The 23,905-nt window shown below is 29.0% G+C and overlaps 3 protein-coding genes across 6 annotated transcripts; 2 read left to right on the top strand and 1 right to left on the bottom strand.

Annotated features, from left to right (window-relative positions):
- The first annotated feature begins 229 nt into the window (after positions 1-229).
- Positions 230-5,130, top strand: xit (ALG6/ALG8 family glucosyltransferase xit). The gene is made up of 8 exons (XM_015510262.2): positions 230-645; positions 781-1,053; positions 2,472-2,673; positions 2,770-2,991; positions 3,213-3,318; positions 3,391-3,524; positions 4,123-4,262; positions 4,329-5,130. Exons 1-8 carry the CDS (start codon positions 587-589, stop codon positions 4,684-4,686), a joined length of 1,494 nt encoding a protein of 497 aa, XP_015365748.2. The 5' UTR covers positions 230-586; the 3' UTR covers positions 4,687-5,130.
- A 518-nt stretch (positions 5,131-5,648) lies between these two features.
- up (Troponin T, skeletal muscle) lies at positions 5,649-15,688 on the top strand. Of its 4 annotated transcripts, none has more exons than XM_015510265.2 (12): positions 5,649-5,804; positions 9,861-9,917; positions 11,190-11,207; positions 11,919-11,945; positions 12,567-12,594; positions 12,705-13,049; positions 13,133-13,354; positions 13,482-13,574; positions 13,686-13,766; positions 13,833-13,911; positions 15,227-15,363; positions 15,444-15,688. In XM_015510265.2, exons 2-12 carry the CDS (start codon positions 9,892-9,894, stop codon positions 15,537-15,539), a joined length of 1,152 nt encoding a protein of 383 aa, XP_015365751.1. In that variant the 5' UTR covers positions 5,649-5,804; positions 9,861-9,891; the 3' UTR covers positions 15,540-15,688. The 4 variants fall into 4 exon arrangements, with proteins under 4 accessions (XP_015365751.1, XP_015365749.1, XP_015365754.1 ...); XM_015510263.2 differs by lacking the exon at positions 13,833-13,911 and adding an exon at positions 14,174-14,252 and having other exon boundaries at positions 5,650-5,804; XM_015510266.2 differs by lacking the exons at positions 11,919-11,945; positions 13,833-13,911 and adding an exon at positions 14,174-14,252 and having other exon boundaries at positions 5,651-5,804.
- A 3,315-nt stretch (positions 15,689-19,003) lies between these two features.
- Positions 19,004-23,838, bottom strand: LOC107163035 (ATP-dependent RNA helicase DDX54). The gene is made up of 12 exons (XM_015510246.2): positions 23,692-23,838; positions 23,434-23,613; positions 23,187-23,360; positions 22,386-22,594; positions 22,178-22,324; positions 21,842-22,010; positions 21,499-21,709; positions 21,187-21,416; positions 20,899-21,099; positions 20,062-20,402; positions 19,694-19,989; positions 19,004-19,449 (listed from the first exon to the last, which is right to left on the bottom strand). The coding sequence occupies exons 1-12, from the start codon at positions 23,818-23,820 to the stop codon at positions 19,247-19,249; spliced, it is 2,490 nt and encodes an 829-aa protein (XP_015365732.2). The 5' UTR covers positions 23,821-23,838; the 3' UTR covers positions 19,004-19,246.
- Between the last annotated feature and the right edge of the window lie 67 nt (positions 23,839-23,905).

The raw sequence follows: 23,905 nt of genomic DNA, 5'->3' as shown, positions 1-23,905 counted from the left end.
ATTAAAGGCTTTTTTACGATATTTCAATTTTAAAAAAAACTATAGTCTAGAACTAGAATAACGTACAGCATAATAACTTCAATCCAAATCACCATTCACCATAGCCAAATGATGTTCGACGTTGGAATCGTTGGATGTTGCCGATGTTGGATTCTAAAAAAAATATTGTTCTAACAAACCGTGAACAGAGTTGATAATCGGATGAGTGATAACACTGATAACAGTTAACTTTTTTTTCATACACATCGTTATACCGGTAATGTATGGACTTGCCGACTACGTCTAAATAATGACGTTTCGTGGCCAAGTACTCAATACATAAATACATTACCTATATACATCAAATCATAATAATTCACAATAAGACGTTATTATGGGAGATCGTAATAATACCATCGTCGTGGATCTGAAATTCTGAAATGGTTACACGCCGTCGCTTTTGAAGACGTTTTCTAACCACGTTTGGGCACGTTACACTTATTATTATTGTTGAAATTGAATACAACAAGTCCGACGAAACGATTTGAATTTCACGCCGGCCAGGGATTTTTCAACAATGCTTTGACCAAAACTTGTTGAATTGAAAATGACGAGTTCCCTACACGTTGTCATAACGTGCGTGAAGTTGCTCCTGTTGCCGTCCTAGTGAGTGAAGGTCCAAAGTAGGATCGTCGTTATAATTGTTATTCGCCGTCTTAGATCTCAACAGTTATTTAATCTTTTTCTCCGCAATATCCACAATCGTGCTCACTAAATTGTTGTCTCATTCTGTTTCGACAGTTTTTCGACCGATTTCGAGGTGCATCGCAACTGGCTTGCCACGACGTACAGTCTACCTGTATCCCAGTGGTATTCGGCTAATCATTCGGAATGGACCATCGACTATCCGCCACTTTTTGCGTGGTTTGAATACTTCTTGGCTCAAATTGCTGCCTTTGTCGATATTGACATGTTGTCAATACACAATCATAATTACTCGTCAAATGCTACCGTATTCTTTCAGCGACTTAGTGTCATCATTACTGATTTTGTGTTTTATTATGGATCTCGAAAGTAAATATAATTTATGCTGAATAACATTGTTCTATGTTGTTATACATCTATTGTATGTTTAGACATTATTTAATTGTATGCCACTGAAATGAAAACACAGGGTTAATTAATATTTAGTAATAAATTAAACGGAGGACTGCCAAATTAACTTCAAAACCGTTAATAACTATTCTAAAATGAGCAATGTTATTTGAATATTTTGCCAACATATTTCCCCCTTCTTTGCCTATCTTATATCAGTTTTGCCAAGTCTAATTTTTTTAATGTTTAAAATTAAGTTATAAAATATTATATTGTACTTACACAGAACAAATATAATTCTGAATGTTAAATTATTATTCAATAATTATAAGATATTGCTAATAGTTACATACCTATAAACTATGGAAGATTATGTTTACTTTTAAAATGATTATATATTTTATTGTTGTCTTTAATAATAATTCTTTCGTTAATTAATTTATGAATATTGATTTGTATTTTTACTATTTACTTTTCTATTTTAAAAACTTAAATTCTTACATCACCTGTAACTTCATTAAATGGAACAATTTCCCATATAATGCAGTTAGGTATACTGGCATTAAGAGTAAAAGCTATCAACTTTAGAAATGTAAATAATAACATTACTTATAAAATTATTTAGGAGAATGTCAGTGCACTGTTTGTTTTATTTCTCTGACTCATGCTCAATATAAGCTAAATGCATTCACAACAAATTATTTGTTTTTTATATTTTTGAGAAATCTTAAGGTAAAATTACTCATTATTAAACCAATATAGAACAATATTTTCGAGGAATAACTTTCAATTCGTCTAAATATTGTCTCAAAACAATTTAAACATCATTTACATTTACAATTTTATTTTGATGGTCAATTAACAATAAAAATTTGAAACCGATATGTCATACTCTCAAAAATTTTAGCCTCTATATTTAATTTTTTCTCCATAGGTAATTTTTCTTAAAGATCATAAGAAACAATTTTAGATGAAATTGTTTTATATACTTTGCACATGGGTCTAAAAGAGACAAATATTGTGCTGATATATCCTCTTAATAGTTTTTAACTAGCGGTATTATAATAGTATATAGTATATAATTTATTTAGCAGTATTTATATTTACTAAGTAAGTTGATTACATATTTTGTGATTAAACTGCAACGTTCATTACTTAGGTAGATATCTTTGTTTTGATAGACACGAGTCTCTAATAAAAATAGAAAGAGAGAAAAAATAAAAATAAAAATAAGTATTTAATAGTAAGAGAAAGAATAGGGTAATAATAAATAAGATAATGATAAATTAAGTGATAGTAATAATAAACAGTTGTAATGTAATAGATACATTTTTGAATCTTTCTAATATATTTTATTATATTATTATTTGATCAGTATGACATTACATTATTTTTAGATGTGCTCAGTCAATTGCATTACTTATAAAACCACCAAAAGCTAAAAAGAAAAAACATATGGATGAAAGTAAAATTTCTGTTTTTGTCATTGAACTTTTGTTAATAGCGAATGTGACATTATTGCTTATTGACCAAATACACTTTCAGTACAATGGCTTTCTTTTCGGTATCCTACTTGTATCAATATCACACATTTTAAAGGTAAACAATATTGCTTTTAAATATATAGTTAAAATATAGTTTCAATATATTTTTTATAAACCATGTTATTTTTGCTAATTTAGTTTATTTTTCCAGGGTGAAAATTATCGAGGTGCATTTTGGTTTACGATCTTGTTGAATTTCAAGCATATTTATTTATATTTGGCTCCAGCATATTTTGTATATTTCTTAAAACATTTTTGTTTCAGAAAAAATTTACAATTTGCAATGAAAAGACTCTTAAAATTAGGTTTGATTGTTATCAGTATATTTAGTTTGTCATTTGGACCTTTTGTGTTTAATGGTCAAATTGTACAGGTACTACTTATTAGAATATAAATCTTAGTTCTATAATCTATTCAGAATACAAAAGGTACTGGGCAGCCAAATTGTTCTTGTACACATGGCTTCATTCTGAAGATTTATCTTGTGCTCTAGTGTTGGTGGAGAATCATCTGATTGCCGCTGACAAAAACTGGTCGCTGCCCAGTACATTTCTTTTTGTGAATAGAGTATACTAATTTAATTTTTTTTCTCAGGTTTTTAAACAGCTTTTTCCATTCAAACGAGGTTTATCTCATGCCTATTGGGCACCAAACTTTTGGGCCTTGTATAATTCAGCTGATATTGGTGCTAAAATGTCATGTATTTATAGATTTCTATAATCTTTTTATTTATTTGAATTCTTTTATTTATGTTCTGATAAAATTTTTTCAGATAGAGACAATGATTTAATAAAAAATAATAATTCAGCATCAATGACGAGAGGCTTAGTTCAAGAATTTGAACACACTGTTCTGCCATCAATTACTCCTCAGATTACTTTTATTTTAACAATAATCTTTATGTTGGTAAGTTTTGCATTATCTAATTGTTTGTTTTATAGGTAATTAAGATATTAAGAATTTTTCTAATGATAATATAGTTGGAATACTTAGATTTAAATTAGATTTCTAATATTTTAATATCAAATTATTATAGACAATGATTAAATGCTATAATAGTATGTTGTTTACAATAAAAGGATGATTTAGATTCTAATATCTTAAATATAGTCTTTAAATAATACCTAATAAATAAGTAATAAGTTACAGAGTGTTTTTTTTTGTGGCCTTTTCAGATTTATTATTTTAACCTAGATCACATTTGGAGTTATTGACATTTCTATTAGACAATATGCCTACTATTTGTTTTATTATACTCGTGTCTTTTACACTTATTAGTTTATTACATTTATATATTTTTAACTCACGTGACTGCATAGCAGAAAATGTGTATATAAATACATCATTAATTTTGTTTCATGTAAAATGTATTAATAGCCCTAAAACTGTTCAGAGATACATATTTATAGAACATAATATTTATATTATATAATACTAAAAATCATTACATTTAATTATTACTATGACTGTTTTCTTAATTAAAATATTTTTTTGTTATTTTCAGCCATGTTTATATAAACTTTGGAAATCGGATAGAAATCCTATTGATTTTGTTCGATGCCTTGTATTATGTGGTTTGACTTCATTTATGTTTGGTTGGCATGTTCATGAGAAAGCATTGTTGTTAGCAGTTATACCATTAACGTAAGCAATTAAATCTTTCTTTTCATCTAATGCTTAATTATGCATATATTTATTTTTTTTTTACAGATTATTAGTATTTACCTCTACAAAAGACTGTTCCGTGTTTACAATGTTATCAACTATCTCTACATTTTCTGTTTTTCCATTGTTGTTTAAGCCATTTGAATTTATTACTAAATCACTATTACTTTTAGTTAATGTTTCGTTTTTATATAATACTGGTAAATTTAAATCGTTGAATGTTATAGAAAAATTGTATTTAATAAGTCTAGGGCCTTTGTTGTTGTTGACTGAGGTCGGATGGATGGTTTTAAGGTTTGATCAAAGATATCCATTTCTACCATTAATGCTCACTTCATTCCATAATAGTATAGGTGTTTTTTATTGTTGGATAAAATACTACATATATTACATTAGCCAATAAATTATATAATTTTATGAATTTACTTATTATACAACTGCGAAGAAGGAGGGCATTTTAAAGTTCAGGATTTATTAATACTTGCTTAAATTTTTTTATTTATGTACAAATCTATTGTATTTATGATTATTATACCTTGTGGTTATCTGCCTAGTGCAAAATATATTTATACATACTTGTTGTTGAACTATTGCACAGTAGAAAATTATCTAAATCTGTGTTCAAATATTTCTTTGTTTTATCAAATTATGCAGGCATTTAAAAATAAAAAAATAAAATAATACCTACTTGTTATTCAGGTTTATTTTTGTATTTAATTGTGTTAGTAAAAGAATACTAATTTTTTAAATATTAAATGTATGTACCAAGCTTTGTATATTGTATAATTATTGTATAAATGTATGGCATTTGTAAACTCTGAATATAACTAGATTGTCTAGATTTTTATTTATGATTATTCTATATAGTAGATGTGCACTATAATATATAATATATTATTATATATATACATAAAAATGTGTGATCTCATAATGTTAGGTTCTTATCAAGAGCCCAAAGGTCGCCATACATATATAATGTATCCGTCTAAAAGATGAATGATATCAAATATTAAAATGTAATTTAAGGTGTTAATTATTAATCATCTAACACTGAAGAATTTTAAGACTCGTGGCACTCGAAAAGACGGATAATAATACGGTCATGTACGCTGGGAGTTCTAAAAAAAAACCACAGATATACTCCCAACGTAATAATAAATTCCTATGGCGGGCAGCGGCTAGTGCGTTAATATTTTTGACACACTTTTGAGATTCTCTCCCCCCTCCCCCACCACCGACCCGTCAGTTAGGATCAAATGGTCTTTTTCGTCGTCTTCTCGTTATTATACTGTTATTATTATCGTTTTTTTCCACCACATTTTCCATACGCAAAACATGATGATATGTGTTTGTACGATACAACTGGAAAATGCCAAAAATATCCCGGATAGATTTCCTGTCCGCGAGCCCCGGTTTGGTGGGGACGAGCTTAACCGCCGATCTCGTACTCCAACGGCGATCAGTCGTCCGCAGACGTTAGTGGGACTTCCGTCGCGGTATTCATATATTATCTTTATTATTGTAAGTACACCAACCATATAATATTATATTAATCATAACACAATTGCATTGTACTCTACATTTCGTTACTGTATCGTCGTAAAAATCGCGTCCGCCACATCCCTATGAAAATGAAAATCTACCTACCTGCTATTTCGTTGTATAACATGTATCGTTACGAACAACTCGAGATTTTGTGACTGTATGATGATGATGGGTGCCTGTCTAAATCACGCCGACGTATCCGGGATTCGATCGTGTGTAGGCGGTGAAAAACTTCTGGATGACAGCCGGAAATTAACATATAAGATTTTCCGAATTCCGACAAAATCGATAAACTATCGTGCGTTTATCCTGGTTCCGGTCACGCCGGATTATTTGGAATAATAATATGCGCGTTTCGTATTAAGTGCAAGAGCGAGTGGAACCGTAGTGGAGTTTTTTCTGTTTTGTCTAAGACGACGTCTTTCAATCATAACATTGGGTACCTACCAAATTAACATATTATGCCCTTTTTATATTAGCTGGTCTTTAATTTTTCTCCTGTACCCTAAACCAGGGGCGGAGTGGGAACAAAATTCAGGCCGGGAGATTGAAATTTATCCAGGCCACCCACCATTTACCAATTAAATTACCAAAAAAATTTTTCTCGCTACGCTCAAATTATATACTTCTATTAACCGATTTCAATACAATTAAATAAATACATTTCATTTTATTTATAATATTATTTATACTCTCAATATTATAAAAGTATTTCAATCACAATTGCTATTTCGTTTAACTTCTAATGTGCTGTATTTATATAGGTACCACTAAATACCAGAAAATATTTAATCAATATAGTTTAATAGCAATATGAATAATTATATATTGTGTTTTAATGGTTCAGGTTTAGTTAATAAGTAACAAATATATTTATAATAAAGAAGTATTTTATTAATTATGACTTATAAACAATAACTATAACAAATTATTAATAATTATATAATAATAAAGATATACCTACATTTATAATAATAATTTTGATAATAGCTTAGATTTTTCACCAACTGCATTTATTATAATATTATTATCTATTTCCATCAGAATTTTATTCTCAATGGTCATTAGCATAAAAGACTCAAGGTTTTCATTGGTCATTGAATTTCTTAACCTATTTTTCAAATACTTCAGGGTTGAAAATGATCTTTCACAAGTACGAAACAAATACATTTCATGCTTTCACAAAGCTAGTATTGAAAAATTTTATTTTGTTTACAAATGCATATTTTAAATAATTTATGTGACTATGTATTTATTTTATTTTTCAACTTCTATTGTAAAAATATGTTAGGAGCCTTGTATTAAATTTTCAAATCTTAGAATTAAAAAGAAAAACTTTTATGAATTTCTATCTAAGATAATTTGAACATTGCCGTAATTTTTACGTATTTAGTCAAAATTTGAACTTTAAATGCTTATAAAAAAAAATCGTGCCTACGAATTTTTAATATTTTTTAACTTCTATTGTTACAATGTGTTAGAAGCCTTGTATTAAATTTTCAAGCTTTTCTACCGAACAAATAAATTTTTATCGATATTTATAGAAAAAAAAACTAAAAAAGTTGAAAAATTAAAATGTCAGTAAACAGCTCAAAACAAATCTAAATATTTTGAAAATTTTATCAAATATATAAAACGCCTATATAAACATTCAGTCAAAATTTCAAGTATCTGCGGTAATTTGTTTTAGAGTTACACCAAAATAAGGAAATCGCTAAAAGTGAAAATCCAATGTTGTAAAAATTTAAATTTCAAATCCTCATAAAAATTTATTTTGAATTTCCGGTGGAATTTTTATTTTGTGATAAAGATTGAAAAACTAGTAAGGAATCTTGTATTAAATTTTAAAATCTTAGATTTAAAAAGAAAATTTTTTATGAATTTCTAGCTTAAAATAATTTGTGAATTTTCGTGATTTTTACGTATTTTGTCAAAATTCAAACTTTGAATGCTTATAAAAAAAATTGTGACTATGAATTTCTTTTATTTTTCAACTGCTATTGTAACAATATGTTAAGAGCCTTGTATTAAATTTTCAAGCTTTTCTGCCTAACAAATAAATTTTTATCGATATTAATTTAAAAAAAACTAATAATTATCGAAAATTTGAAATGCCTATGAATAGTTCAACTTAGGTCGAAATTTTTTGAAAATTGCATGGTAGATAGAATATACTTATATAAACATTAGGTGAAAATTTCATGTATCTATGGTCATTTGTTTTAAAGTTACATCAAAAACCAAAATCGATTTTGTCGAAAAATGACTGTGCGTAAAATTTCCCGTTTTTCCCTTAATTTTTAGTTTGTTTTTCTCAATTATTTAAAAAAGTATTAAGAATTTTTTACTTTTGACCCCCCAAAGTACCAACTAGATTCACTTTCTGATCGAACGAGGTACTGAAGTCAAAAATCGAAGCATTTTTACTGCCTCAAAACGTGATGACAGACACAAAAAAAAAAAAAAAAAAAAAAAAAAAAACACACATCATGGTAAAATCAATACATTCATCGCTCCGCTCAGAATCTAAAATTGTATGTACCTAGAATAGAAAAAATAATTTTCTACGTTACGTCGCAAGCAGTGGCGTAATTACATGGTTACATAGGTGTGCATTGCACCGGGGCCCGGGGCCTAGAAGGCCCAAAAGGGGGCCCTAGAATTTTAATATTTTGTTTAAAATATATCAAAATTGTAAATGTTGTTAATAATTTTAAACTATTTTATAATAAATTATATACTACGATAAAACCATAAAATTTTATATTACGAAGAGTATAAAAATGAAATTAAAACTCTATGTTATCATTCAAAAAAGTAAAAAACATAAAAAATTATAAGGATAAAAAATATTTAAAAATATAATTTTTTAATAAAAAGGTTTGTTTTTTTAACAACTTGAAACCATGTAAAAAAATATTTCGAAAAAAGTCAATACTTTTCGAGATAATTAGTGTACCCACTTAAAAGAATCACCCTGTAGATAAATAAACTCTTTCATTACCCTACATTATTTTTTTTCTATCTATACTTTAGGTAAACGGGCCATTTTGCTTCCAGGCCACCGGGAATTTTCCCGGTATCCCGGTGGGCCACTCCGCCCCTGCCCTAAACAGAGTAGGTACAGACCGGCGTATAATCGCAAAAACAAAAAAAAAGACAGAAAACTTTTGGACGTCGAGACCGTTGGACATAGTATGTATTTGAGAGCTTTTTTTCCGTGAATTATGAACTTGCAATACCTAATATCGTTTTATATTTTGACTTTAAATTATTACTTATCGGAAAACGTGCACTATAACCAGCTGGCTACTATTGTATAGTATTGGTGCTCAGCACATTCAAAAAATGGTTACATTTCAACGCACCTATTTGTTAGACGTCTTGAATTATACCAACGAGCGCACGTCTTCTCTAGTTAATTTACGTAATATGGAATATTATTCATAGCTTTTTGTTACAAAAAAAATAAATAAATCGTTAATGCTGATACCCCTCGTGGATTTTGGCCTTTGGGTTATCTGTTACATGATGGGTATTTATTTATTTTTTGTTTTTGTTTATGGAATCTAATAGATTTCCCGGCGACGATTTAGATTACCGATCCGCGATTCGAAGTATTCGTGCATTTGACCACACAACAATAATGGACCATAATATTGTAAATGTTTTACCATATAATATTATTACCATCGAAATCCCGGACGATTCGTCTCTCCGCTTAATACTATATACGTACCGGTGTACTATGTGCGTTTTATATAAATAGACGCGGCGATAGGATTTTGTGGGTCGTAAAAAGGCAATGTTGGCAGCCCGAACCGACAGCGGCTATTAATATCAACGGGATCCACAGCCGCCGATCCCTCCCACATTTTTTCAGAATTAACGTCTACCGGTCGATTCTACACCAGAAATCCATTTTCAAATAAAATCGCTTGGCATAGGGTGGACGAGATAACTACCCATTTCGTGTACCCGCGAATTTACGCGATTCTGTCGGTGTTCAATTTAGATTATTTTTGTTTACAGAGACTAGGCCCTAGACACACCGCGCTTAACCATGTCTGACGAAGAAGAAGTGTACACGTAAGTCATTTTTAAAAATTTAATCACTTTTCTATGTGGCATATAATAATATATTGTATAATATTATATTACATTATGGTGGGTTGGCCACCTAGTCGACTTTTTTTTTTGGAATAAGAAATATTTAGTTATAATTGTATAAATGACATTCCCGAATACGTTCAACCAGGTTTAAAATCGTATAATATGTTACATCGTGCCCGACTACATTTCTTTGAATACACTTACAGTTACGTCTATTACTATTTACTATTTACTCATAATAGTCTACGTGAATATATTCGGAATAATATTGTATGTATACATGTATAATACATAGAATGGTAGATGGGCACTTGAAATCTCCATTACCTATCAACGTAAAATATAAAAACACATAGGTAAAATAAAACTTTATTTTGGATTATAAATATTGTTTTATTTCAATGCATTATTGCAAATTGCAATTATCAATATTATACCCAAAATTCTCGTACTTCCTTGATTTAATATTGTTTTAAATGTTTTAATCACCATTCTATATTTTTATTTTTATTTTAAATTACTATTGGGGAACACGACCTTCTTAAGGTTTACGTGCCAGTAAATCAGTTTCATTATATATATATATATAATATATATATTATATATATTATATATTATATTATATATATATATATATATATATATATATATATATATATATATAAATAATATTAATATTGACTTGTGCACGATATCCTTTTACTAACAAAATGATAAAATATTTATAAATAGACTGTGTAGTATATTAACTACCAACAATATATAGATACTACATCGATTTTCCCATCATTATCTAATTGCGTTGATTTAATTCAGTGTATAGGTTAATTATTTGTTTAAAGGTATCTAGCACCTATGGAAATTTGTTTCCTCTTAACTATATTATGACTGTATTATATAATATATTTTTATCTACTTGCATGTGAAAAATAACTTTAAAAAATTATAATCTCTGAGTACCTAACTACTTTTCACTAGACAAATTAATAAAATTCTTCTTGTGAACATACTTCAAAATTTCAAATTAATCTTTGGTTACGATCAAACAAGTTATAATTACGGACGTTTTCGAAACTTTTTTATAAATTTTACTTTTGAATATTTCGGGACTTCGGGTCAGAACTGATAGAATATATAACCGGTCTAGATATAGACATTTTAATATTTTTGACATTCATCAATGTGTTTAGGTACATATTATATTAATTTTATAAAATGTGCATTGAATATAATAATATTGTGTTTCAGTGATTCCGAAGAGGAAACGTAAGTTTCAAAATATTAAATTATTTTTTACGCTTATAAATTGCTACTGCAAAAGCATTTGAAAAGGATTAGCGAGTAAAAGGGAAATTTTGGAGATACAAAAAAAAATGTCTGTAGGGAGTATAGAGTCTGGAAAAATAATTTCAAATGCATTGTATATATATATGAATGTAGGACTAGAAATGAACTCGGTGACATGAACTTAAAATTTATAGCGGTTTTAACGAATTATTAATACATTTTTGCCAAGGAATTCACTTGCAGTGATTTTAATTTTGATTTTCAGTCACTTGATTTTATTTCATAGCTTCAAACTTGCTTATTTTTTCGCGCTTTTCAAAATTGTAAATACGTTATAAGCCAAATGATTTTGTGTATTGAGCACCCGAATTGTTTATTTGGCTTATTCCTTATTAATAGAGTGTACAACGTAATGTGTCAGAAATTCTTTTTACATTTTATTATAAATATATCTACCTACATATTACTATGATAATAATAGCATAAAAACTCTACAACATTTTGAATACTTGGTATGTTTCACTTAGACTATATTATTATTTAGAAGTATTTAGAAGTTCATAAATTAATAATACTAGTTGTATATTGTACTGAAAGAAAGTAAAAATTATCAAAACAAATCGACGTCTGTACACTCTATATGTTTGTGATATTTTTGGAATTTTTCTAAATCGTCAATTTTTGGCGCAGGCAACCGGAGCCTGAAAAAAGCAAAGAGTAAGTTTACTGCAGTGGGAGTTAAAGTAAAATATATGTACTAAGTTGATTCTAAAGTAGAAAGTAGAAAAGGCTTAGTGCAGACAATCCATACAATAAGCCTTTAGTTTATGCAGTATTGTTTTAGTAGACAAATTAGAATGTAGACAGACTGGTATTAACTTTATTAGTTAATTGCAAATTAGAAATTTAGATGTTTATTCTAAAATATTAGCTATAATAATATTAAGAGGTTTTGTATATTTAGATGTAAAACGATTAAAAAATAAAGTTTTTCTTAACTAATTAAAAAATTTTTTTTGAAGTATAAACATACATAAAACTGATTTTGTGTGCAAATTTTTTTTAACAATAAATTTTGCGTGTCTACTATTTATTTATTTGCCTGGCGATAGGCCACATGGCATCGTTACTAAAAATTATTTTTATTCTGACAATATATCTTGTTACAGTTAACTGGTGCCAAAATTCAAATGACCCATTTATTAATCACGCATTATAAATAACAAGCCCCCCGCAGGGCAAATAACATCACGGTGTCATCAACCCATAAAAAACAATGTATTGATATCGAAATTAATATATATATATTTTTTTTTACTTTTTTTTTGCAAATTTTAGTGGAGATGGAGATCCCGAATTCGTTAAGGTAATTGATCTATTTTCTGTTAATATTTTATAATTACATAAATATATACATCACACTTAGTTGTGATCAATTATTTTTGCAATTGATCATTGATTTTTGAATTTAATCAGAGGCAAGAATTAAAATCCTCAGCCTTAGACGAACAGCTTAAAGAGTACATTCAAGAATGGCGCAAACAACGGTCAAAGGAAGAAGACGACTTAAAGAAGTTGAAGGAAAAACAGGCCAAGCGCAAGGTGATGCGAGCGGAAGAAGAAAAGAGGATGGCCGAGAGAAAGAAGCAAGAAGAAGAACGCAGACAGAGAGAAGTGGAAGAAAAGAAACAGAAGGACATCGAAGAAAAACGTAAACGCCTGGAAGAGGCCGAGAAAAAACGTCAAGCTATGATGGCTGCTCTTAAAGAACAAACCAATAAATCAAAAGGACCCAACTTCACCATCAGCAAAAAAGAAGGTGTAAGTGTTCAATGCAATCGTTGTCGAGTAGCTTTTTTTCATTTGTAATTCAATTCAATTTATTTTTTTTTATTTCCTAATAGGCGTTGAGTATGACGTCTGCCCAACTTGAACGCAACAAGACCAGAGAACAGATCGAAGAAGAAAAGAAAATATCGCTGAGCTTCAGAATCAAACCATTGAACATTGAAGGTTTCTCTGTGCAAAAACTCCAATTCAAAGCCACTGAACTCTGGGACCAGATTATCAAGCTGGAAACAGAAAAGTACGATTTGGAGGAAAGGCAGAAGAGACAAGATTACGACGTAAGTAATACCTATGCAAAACTGTATTATATAACCATATTTTAAAATTTAAATTTCCGAATATTGCTGGCCGTAATGTGTTGGTATCTAATGTGGACTCACACAATAATTAACGCTTGGGTTTTAGTTGAAAGAGTTGAAAGAACGTCAGAAGCAACAGCTCCGCCACAAGGCTCTGAAGAAGGGTCTTGACCCTGAAGCCCTAACCGGCAAATACCCAGTAAGTATGAACCATAACACATAATAATGATTGTGTATATTTTTTATATACGTTTCATTGATCTTACTATTTTGGTGGCGTTGGATTAACATGTTTTTATACGTTGCTTAGCCCAAGATCCAAGTCGCTTCCAAGTACGAGAGGCGAGTGGACACAAGGTCCTATGACGACAAAAAGAAGCTATTCGAAGGAGTAAGTGTGCACGTATTATATAAACGTATACAGAGATCTATACAGAGATGTTAACGAAATAAATAGGGTCTGGAAGAGATGATAGGCGAAAAGACCGAGTCTAACTGGAATCGTAAATACGAACAATTCATGAAAAGAAGTAGAAGTACGTAAATATGTAGCGATTTTCGGCATGCTTTTCCCTCACGGCCAAAAACCCTATGCCATATTGTAGTCGCCCATAGTTGATAATGAAAAATCTGTTAATCCTATCTCATTTCCCTACTATAGCTTATATCGTACCCGATTATAGATGTATGCAATAACTACATTTTATAATATTTATAGTTCCAGAAAAATCCATGTTTTGATTTTTCAAACCCGCATGCACGATACCTTTTCCTATTTTTTTGTTTGAATTTTTTTAGGGTTATATGGAATTCACTAAAGAATCAATGGAAAAACAATGGACAGAAAAGAGTGACCAATTCGGCGGCCGTGCTAAGGGTAAGTAATACACCGGCTTGTATAAAGTCTGTTCATAGGAAATTCATCGTCGATTGTACACGATCGATTTCGTTTATTCAAATTTTAAAGTTACACATTCTTATATTTCGCTCTAGAAGTATTAGGTATTAATAAATCACTGTAATTAATTAATTTTGGTTATAATCCACGCTGTTAAATGTATATTACTCACCATATTTTGTCTAAACTCTAAAGACTTACAGCTACCTAGTTTAAAACGTTCGGTGATTCTCAAAATCATTATATATTTCCATCTACAGTTATTACTTATCAGACTATACGCATATTATAATTTATATTTTATTATCATACTCATATGTTGTATATACAACCAGTTGTATACTTACCTTGCTATAAATCAGTCAGATGGTATTTATGTTGAAAAGATTTTTCAAGAAAATTTCAGCCAAACACTTTTTTACGATCCGTGTGATCCATTAATAATTCTAAAAACTTTTGAGTTATGTGTGTAACCTATGTTATTTGTTTAAACAAACACAACATATACATTTACTGTTTACCATTTTCAACGACAAGGTAAAACCATAACAATATTATTGCAGTAGATTCTTGACGTCTCAAAAACATGATTATGCTTTTATACTATATATAGCAGCGTATATTTACTAGTAAGTTGTATATTTTAGCTATTCGTAAAAGATTATGCTTGAAATTTTCCATGTCTTCCTTTATTTTCGATCAGTCGAGAATTTATTAGAATTACTCACCTGTTAGTGCTTTTTTTTTACCATTTTTTATACCTATTACCTACTATCCAATTACTTAATATTATGAACAAATATGCCTACCTATACCAAGCTATCTACCCATCTAAACCATTCATTTTACGAAACCCAAAAAAACGTTTGTGTTCCTCTGCTTTGAGCGTGTAAATCCAGTAATGTAATAATATGTTCGTGTTAATTAAACCTTCTTTCGTGCCGTGTTCGCAGGACGGTTACCGAAATGGTTCGGCGAACGTCCAGGCAAGAAGAAGGACGACCCAGAAACACCCGAAGAGGAAGAGCTCAAGAAGAACGAGGAAGACGAAGAACCGTTCGGCCTTGACGACGAAGAAGCCGAGGAAGAAGTAAATTACCGTGATACTTATCACAATATTGGTCGTGGTCTGATAAATATTATTTACTAATCATTTGTGATTTGTTACAGGTGGAAGAGGAAGAAGAGGAGGAAGAAGAAGAAGAGGAAGAAGAAGAGGAAGAGGAAGAAGAGGAGGAAGAGGAAGAAGAAGAAGAGGAAGAATAATAATTTAATTCCGCAGTCAAATAAAATCTGAAAGACCAATTTCAAAAAAAAAAAAAAAAAAAAACTATGAATGAAATGAATTTAACTTATATACTTCTGCCTCAATGTAAAAAAAAATATATATTAAATGAATAATTGTACCATTTAAATATTGTTTGTTTGTACAGGACAAAAAATTAACAATAAACATTTGAGGATGAAGTTAATAGATCATTAAGTATTTAAGTATAATATATAGGTATTTATTTATATAGACGACAATTGACAATATTATTGAACGGGACATATTGTTGTTGTCAATCCCGTTATTGTCCTTTATATAGTTTATGGAAAAACTTGTGAATTTAAACGAGTCGTATTTAATTTAATTTTAAATGTTTTATATAAATTTATTCACTTCTATAATAGAAGTTTGTTTGATATTTTTAAATTTATAACCGATATTAAAAACGTCTTGTTTAATATTATATTATATTTCTTTGTATATAAACATTAATTATACCATCTTATATTATATTATACGTTGAACGTATATATATATATATATAAAGGTACCTGCCGTGTTCAGTTAGTACCTAAAATTTATTATGTGCGATAAGAAATTTAACAAGTGCATTAAAAAAATTTAATATATTATCAATGGAAGAAAGTAATTTTTGCTCAATCAATTGTAATTATAAGTATAGCATAATGACATGATAAATAATTCGGGAGGACATAAAAATAGTGATCGACCGATCTAGACAGATCATTATTGCAGTCACTCCCTGCTATTTAAATTTACTATATTTAGTTTGAATTATAATTATATTATTTATTGCATTGTTATATAATATATTTTATCGGACATCTAACCGTGCTTGTTGCATGCAAGGTATGGCCGTGCGAGTTCTATACAGTAATATACATGTATACTACAGGTACATTGGTACATATAAATTATAGTCAAATAATATAACTATAGTCAATAGGTAACTAATAAATAACTTAAAAAGTATGTTATTATACAGAATATTGTTGCGAAATAGAGTAAAATTAAAATTAGGTACGTTGGACTTACCAAAACTCAGAAGTCTGGCAAAAATCCAATTGTAATATTAAATTGATGTGGCTCCACTCCATTGCAGTGACGCGCATCTACCTGATGGTAGGTTGGAAATTTCTATCACTTGATAGACTCTGTGACTTGAGTTTTACTCGAATATTGATTTTGAAAACATATTTGAATTCTATTTTGAATCTTCGACTCAAAATTAAAAACTATTTTTTTCCGTTGAAATTTCTAACAGTACGAGGTGTTTTTCTACATTTAAAATTAGTTTTTTTCTTTTCAAGAATGATAAATTAAAAATGTAGCTTTGACGCAGTTGATTTAACGACGAAATAAAATCTATTTTCAAAATTATTATCGATGTGAAACTCAATTCGGTATGTTGAAATTTGTTTAAGTACGATATTATTTATTATTATATATTATTTATTATTCACGACATTTCTCCTTAATTTTTTTTGCGTAGCAAGCAAGAGTGTAACACCAAGTCCGATCGTTGTCGAAAGATTCAAATGAGACTTCATAATAAATTTAAAAATGTTTTCAAAATTACTGTCGGAGTGAAAGGCATGGCTGTACAGAATATAATCTTAATACAGCGCGGAATGTCCTAATAAGGGGCCCGGGCGGCATAGCATATTTTAAGGAGTAATATTTAGGCAATTCATATGACATGTACGTATTGTTGAGCTGCGTCAGTGGGCGAGTACTGAGTAGTAAATAATACGATTTAAGTTATCGAAATGCGTAACTATAGTTGATGAATGTTGGTGAAATTTAAGACGTTTAATTTATTTATCAACAAAATTTACGGATTTGCGCACATGATGAACATATGTATGTATGTACTTAAGTGGTACGTATTATATAGCTATTATAGCTACAACAATAACATACCTATACCTACGTTTATATTGTAACGGTGAAACAATATAATACAATATTGTAGTTATGATGACTTATGAACAAACCGACTTATTCAATAATGAACGACTAACGGATCGTCATTGACAAGGTCCATCGAGTGATGTCTGTTTACACCCAAAGTCCAAAAGTGTAGGTACCATCAGCTCCTTTTCCGCCAAAAATGTGCTTTTCTCTTTCCCGCCAAACAAGATATTGGACCGAGTTTTTTACAAAACAATTGTATACTGTGCTTATAGTTTAAAAGCTATAACACAGTAACAGTGGCGTATTTTCAATAATTTCTTGGGGGAGGGGCTTAACATTTAAAAAAATCATATTGTGATAAATCTTATTCGTTTCATCTTACTTTGAAACGTACCCATACCAAAATAACGCAACTACCTATCTATATCGTTTAATTAGCAAAAAACCCGTAGCATAAAATATTGGGGATTTTTTTTTTTTGTTCTCTGGGTGGCCGGGGGTAGGATTGAACCCGAGAGGAACCCTCCACCGCCCCTCCCATAATTACGTCACTGCACAGTAATCATTTTATTTAACATACAATCAAATACAGTAAACGTATAATATATTATACATTGATTATAATACATGTGTATTTATATTTAATATTTATTTTATTATATATATACTTATAATACCATATAATATGTGCAGTATATAGTATAATATGTATATTGTAATACATACATATTTTACATCAATCCGAAAAACTCACGAAGATATTCTACAATCTAAAAAAATTATATCAATTAATTATACACATAATATATGAGTACAATAAATATAGCAGTATATAACCTGTAAATAATTGTATATATATGTAAACTATTGTAAACCAACACCAATGGCCTTTGACGCCGAGGCTTAATATAAATAAAAAAAAAATTAATAAATATAGCTTAAGTATACAATAATATATCATTTTTTCAACACAGCATTATTATTATGTGAAATAAACTGATTACTGTATAAAAGGTTTTAAAACATAAGCATGGTATACAAATCGTCAAGATATTTTGTTCTTTTTAAGTTTTGTTAGTGACTTGTACCTAATCTATCTCTCAAGGGCAATTAGTTAATAATTAGTTAGATTTTTCATTAATTTTGTATTTTTAATATTTTATATTAAATTTATGCATTGATTATTAGTACACTTTTTAAGCTCATTATACTATTTGTTGAATCTTGTACTATTAAATGTTTATACTTAATACTTTATAAATATAATGCGTAATTAAACTGAGTACCTAGGTACTTGTATCAAAAAGATCTTACTATTTTACATTGGCATCATATTTTGTCAGTCACTGCCTCTATAAGTTTTATTATTTTAATAATGATTTATAATAGAGCGGTACAATATCTAGACAGCACACAAGACATCACAGATACATCTCCTACGTCATAAAAGTTGTCTGATATCATCTTACTCTGTATAAAATATTTAATTATTATGTATAATATAAAGTAATAAATAACTGTATTGGAATAAAAACATATATTAGACACTTCACCAACAATTTACAGTTATTTCTACACACTTAATTATTTAGATACAGATAGTAGTTAATCTTGTTTGTGCATCAAATAGTTATTCATGTATAGTGTAGTTATAACCGCAGATCATGAAGGTTTGAAATGACAATTTGTTTACAATAATTTAAAATAAATTCAATTTTTTTTTTATAATAATACATAATTATATATCAACAATGATTTTACAAAATTAAATTTTATTAAACTTGGCACTCTTCTTGCGAATCTTGTCTTTTTTAACGGGTTTTCTGCCATTCTTCTTTCTACGGTGATCTTTAATTATTCTCTGTTTCAGTATGTGTTTAGTATCCAATTTGAGACGGTGTTCAGATTGTTTTTCTCTCAATTTAGCATTGTGACGTCCCCAACGAGTGTCTAATTTAAATCGGAACACTAAAAAGACAAAAGGAAAAATTTACAGAATTAATGGTGTTAAATTATATCATGATTAATTCATAAAAAATAAATGGAATTTTATAAATTTCTATAGCCAGAGTGTCCTTAAAAAGTTTTCTAATGAGATTATGGACCATTCTTCACCAGGAAATCTCAATAATTATGGGTAAGATATTAAACTGATAGGTTAATCAATTATTATGGTTTACAATATTATTAACACATTTTCTATTGTACTTACAAGGTGCTATTTTCTTTTCTTCTTCTTCATCATTTCCTTCAGCCGCAGAGTTCTTCAATTTTGATTTCTCTTGCCATTTTTCATACCTATCGCTTTTATATGTAATTGGTATCCAATGACCAGATTCAGATTTGATTTTTTTCACTTGATTTTTTTGAAGACTTTGTGCAGTTACGTATTTATGACTCACTGGATCCCATTTACGTTTATTTGAATTTTGTTTAGCTAGTGACTGTTCTGAATCACCCATCAAATCTAATATTCCTTCACTCGATTTCAAATTATCAACGGCCAAACTGAAAGAATACAAGGTGTAAAAACCAAATGTTAGACATAATTTTAAAATGTATACTTTTTCATTCACTTACCCTTCTTCTGTGTAACAATCAGCTGGTTGGTATGGTATAAAATGCTCAGATTTCACTGCTTGTTTCGGTTGTTTTGATTGTTTTATGTTTTTTACTTTTTTTCTCTTTTTTTGACCAGTTACACGGGGTCTTTGTGTGATAATGTCGTTAAATGTTTCACTTATCTCAGTTTGGTCACTTGATGGTAAATTTACTTTTTTCAAATGCACCCCTTCAGAATCATCGAGTTGTTCACGCTTTTTCCGATGATAGTTAATAACGCTAGGCATATTTCGTTCTCTTAACAATTTCATCTGAAGTAATGGTATTGAGTTTGTAGACTGACCCATTTCAAAAACTGTCTATAAAATAATATAACATTCATAATATTATTACTTTAACCAGTTTAAACTATTAAAATATTAAAAATGTTAAAATTTAATTCAGCTTTAAGTTTTTTGCTAATAATTTATAAAAATAAGTAGCATAAAATACTTGGAAGGTATGTTGGGAAAAGGGAATAACTGAATAAGTTAAATTTGAAAATTGTTTGATTAACACTTTTGTGTATATCAAATGTTCTACTTAGCTTTTATTACAAAAAAAATTATTTGTTATCTTAAAAAAGCTATTAAATATTAAACAAGTCGCAGTGATAATTAACAATGCATGGATGAAATGGAACAAGCCAACAAATCATCGAAATATTATTATTTAGATATTTGAAAATTTTTTACAATCATTTAAATAAAAAAAATTCTAGAAATAAGAATTTTTTTTTTTAAAGTAGTGAATGAATTTAAACTGATTTAAATTATTCCTTTTTATTGTGCACTATACTTGCAAATAATGACTTACAGTTTCTGGTCGAAAGTTTTTAATACGGCTAACAAAATCAATACGTCCTTTATCTGCCGCAATTATTTTCTGAAACATTGGATGCTCTGCAATAACTGTCAAGTTAATTTTCTTAGCTCTACGAACACTATCAACAGATGCTCCGGGCCTAGACTTGATATAGTTTTTATAACCATTTGTACAAGTTTTCAGAGAATTAATCTAGAATAATACATAAAGTATTTTATAATCTATATAATAAAAGAAATAATATGTCTTTTGATTAAATATGCAAAAAATTTAACTTACCACATCAATGGATGATGTATACCAACTTGTCAACTGTCCAAGTTCTTCTTCCAACAACAACTGAGGTACGATACCGAAAAGACCATCAGTATCATCTTCAGACTTTGGTGTTTCAAGTACAGGGCTAAATGGACGACCCAAGAACAGATGTAGATCTAATAAGTAACACATTTCGTCACGTGTCACTAAACTATAAGCTTGACCAACTTTTCCAGCTCGAGCACAACGCCCTAAAGAATTATAATAACAATCAATGGTTATGTATGATAAAAAAATAAACATATACATTGTATCTAATTGGTGTTTACTTACCAACTCTGTGCACAAACAATTTAGATTTTGCTGGAAATGTATAGTTGATAACTACATCTAACTGTGGAATATCAATACCACGTGCAGCTATGTCAGTAGTTATGAGAGTTTTCACACTACCTGTTTGAAATTTACTAGCATTTATTTTCCTGGCTGTTGGGTCCAAATCAGAGTATATGAATGTATTTGGTATATCTTGAAAATCTAGAAGCTAAAATAAACATAGACATGAAATCTAATATATGAAATGCGTTTCTATTTATAAGAATATACCACATAGGTTTTTAAATAACCAATAGATAATAGATATAAAATTTATATTTAAACTATTTTCAGAACTTACTAAATGAATAAAATCAACATGATGTTTCGTCGGAGCAAAAATGATAGTCATAGAATCTGGTTTGACAACATACTTCAGGAGACATAATAAAGCACCATCTCGTTCTTCAGGTCGCACATTCAAAAATCCTAATCCAAGTGTATCGGGTATTTTTGACTCCACATCCAATCTAGAATTTTAAATATACAAGAGTAACATAAATGTAACCAAATACAAACTATTGTAAAAATGTTAAAGGGTTGAATAAAAAATTATATTTTCATCAAAATTACACTAAAAATATTAAATAAATAGTAATACTGTAACACTTCTTAATTATACTCATAAAGATCAAACCTTATCAGAACAGGATCAGAAAGACCAGCTCGAGCAAACTGAACTAAAACTTTTGGCAAAGTGGCTGAAAAAAGTAATGTTTGCCGTGTCTCTGGTAGACGAGCAATGATTTCTGTTAATTGTTCACCAAAACCCATTTCAAAAAGTCTACAAAACAACATTATATTGGTTAAAATAAAGTTAATCAATTTAATTTAAAAAAAATTACCTATCTGCTTCATCAAAAACAACATATTGAATGTATGGCAACTTTAAAGACATTTCTACACATAAATGTAAAAATCGTCCAGGAGTTGCTACAATAATATCTGGAGCACTGTGCATTGTGCTAAACTGAGCTTCCATTGGATCACCTCCTAATATTACGGCCGATTTCAAATTAGTAAACTTTCCTATTTCTTTTAAAAACTTCAATGTCTGAAATCAAATTATATTCTTAAAACAATTAGTATAAACCAATACTTCTCTAAATGATAACTTAAATTAAGTTTTTTTTATCTATCAAACACAATATACCAAAAATATATTATTTTGAACTCATAAGAATTATTCTACAGGCTACAATACTTAGTTAGATAAGACATAACTTATTTAGACACAATATTAATAGGTATTTAGCCAAATTTAATATTATATTAATTCATTATTTATTAGGTTTTTAAATAGATTAATGAATTAATTCAACTTGTGTCAATAGAGCATAATGTTAGTATTTAATAAAGTATTTATTAATTAATTTAATAGACAATATTGATTAATTATATAATATGTATAAATTTTAATAGAACAATGGTTCCTATAGTAAAATTATACTCATTTTAAATAATTGAGCTAATATCAGAAACTATCAAGTTAACCTTATGGCTTCTATTCCTGTCCATTTAAACATAAAATTCACACATACATTTGCTCGTACATTTGTAAGACTATGAATTTAGTCGGATTGTTAAGTGCTTAGCAGCATAATATATTTTAAAGAAATAACATTTATAATTCCATAAAATAATACCTGAACAGCAAGTTCTCGAGTTGGAGATAAAATTAATGCGCGTATGCCTCTATGGCCATTTACTGTATGCTGAGTCAATTTTTCAAACATTGGTATTAAAAAACAAGCTGTTTTTCCACTACCAGTTCGAGCCATCGCTACAACATCACGGTTTTCCAAAGCAATAGGGATTGTCTGAAAGTAAAATAATTTTAAAAAACACAATTAAACAATATCAAAAACAACATAGTTTTAAGTACCGGCTTACTTTTCTCTGAATAGGAGTGGGAACTTTGTAACCCCTTTTGAGTACTCCTTTGAGTACAGGAAAACTCAATCCCATGGCTTGGAAACCTCCAGATCTTTTTCCAGTTTTTTGTTTGACCTCAGGTTTTAATGGGGCTATATCATTAAAGCCAATTAATGTTTCTTCGTCCATTTTTCCAACCTGCGTTCAAATGAAAATACGCATTATAAACAATAAATAGTGATTAACCTGAGTACAATGATAAACGCATAAACTCACTTGAATGAAACTCAGTAATTCTTTTGGCTGTACTCGATGCAATGTAAAATAATAAATATTGTCTATTGAATAATGATTAATGAATATTATTGTTTCCAAAACCACGTGCCAATTGATAGTAATGTTCATGATAAATTGATTGGAGTTATCTAATATTACACTAATATCTAATTGTTATCAGTAAGTTAATGGGGTAATCGTGATATAACTAATA

This window comes from Diuraphis noxia, unplaced genomic scaffold (assembly GCF_037042655.1).
Source record: "Diuraphis noxia isolate RWA-SAM2 unplaced genomic scaffold, SU_Dnox_SAM2 contig0004, whole genome shotgun sequence".
NCBI classification, from domain to species: Eukaryota; Metazoa; Arthropoda; class Insecta; order Hemiptera; family Aphididae; genus Diuraphis; species Diuraphis noxia.
Note: the sequence above shows the minus strand (reverse complement) of the source record. Positions and strands in the feature narration are given on the sequence as shown.

Coding starts and splice junctions, on each gene's coding strand:
- xit (XM_015510262.2), top strand. CDS start 587: ATGACGAGTTCCCTACACGTTGTCATAACGTGCGTGAAGTTGCTCCTG. Junction 2,992..3,212: donor TTAATGGTCAAATTGTACAG/GTACTACTTATT, acceptor TTTTTTTCTCAG/GTTTTTAAACAGCTTTTTCC. Junction 3,525..4,122: donor TAACAATAATCTTTATGTTG/GTAAGTTTTGCA, acceptor TGTTATTTTCAG/CCATGTTTATATAAACTTTG.
- up (XM_015510265.2), top strand. CDS start 9,892: ATGTCTGACGAAGAAGAAGTGTACAC. Junction 11,946..12,566: donor GAGCCTGAAAAAAGCAAAGA/GTAAGTTTACTG, acceptor TGCAAATTTTAG/TGGAGATGGAGATCCCGAAT. Junction 15,364..15,443: donor ACGAAGAAGCCGAGGAAGAA/GTAAATTACCGT, acceptor GATTTGTTACAG/GTGGAAGAGGAAGAAGAGGA.
- LOC107163035 (XM_015510246.2), bottom strand. CDS start 23,820: ATGAACATTACTATCAATTGGCACGTGGTTTTGGAAACAATAATATTC. Junction 22,011..22,177: donor TCTGATCCTGTTCTGATAAG/GTTTGATCTTTA, acceptor TTAAAATTCTAG/ATTGGATGTGGAGTCAAAAA. Junction 20,403..20,898: donor AAAACTTTCGACCAGAAACT/GTAAGTCATTAT, acceptor ATTATTTTATAG/ACAGTTTTTGAAATGGGTCA.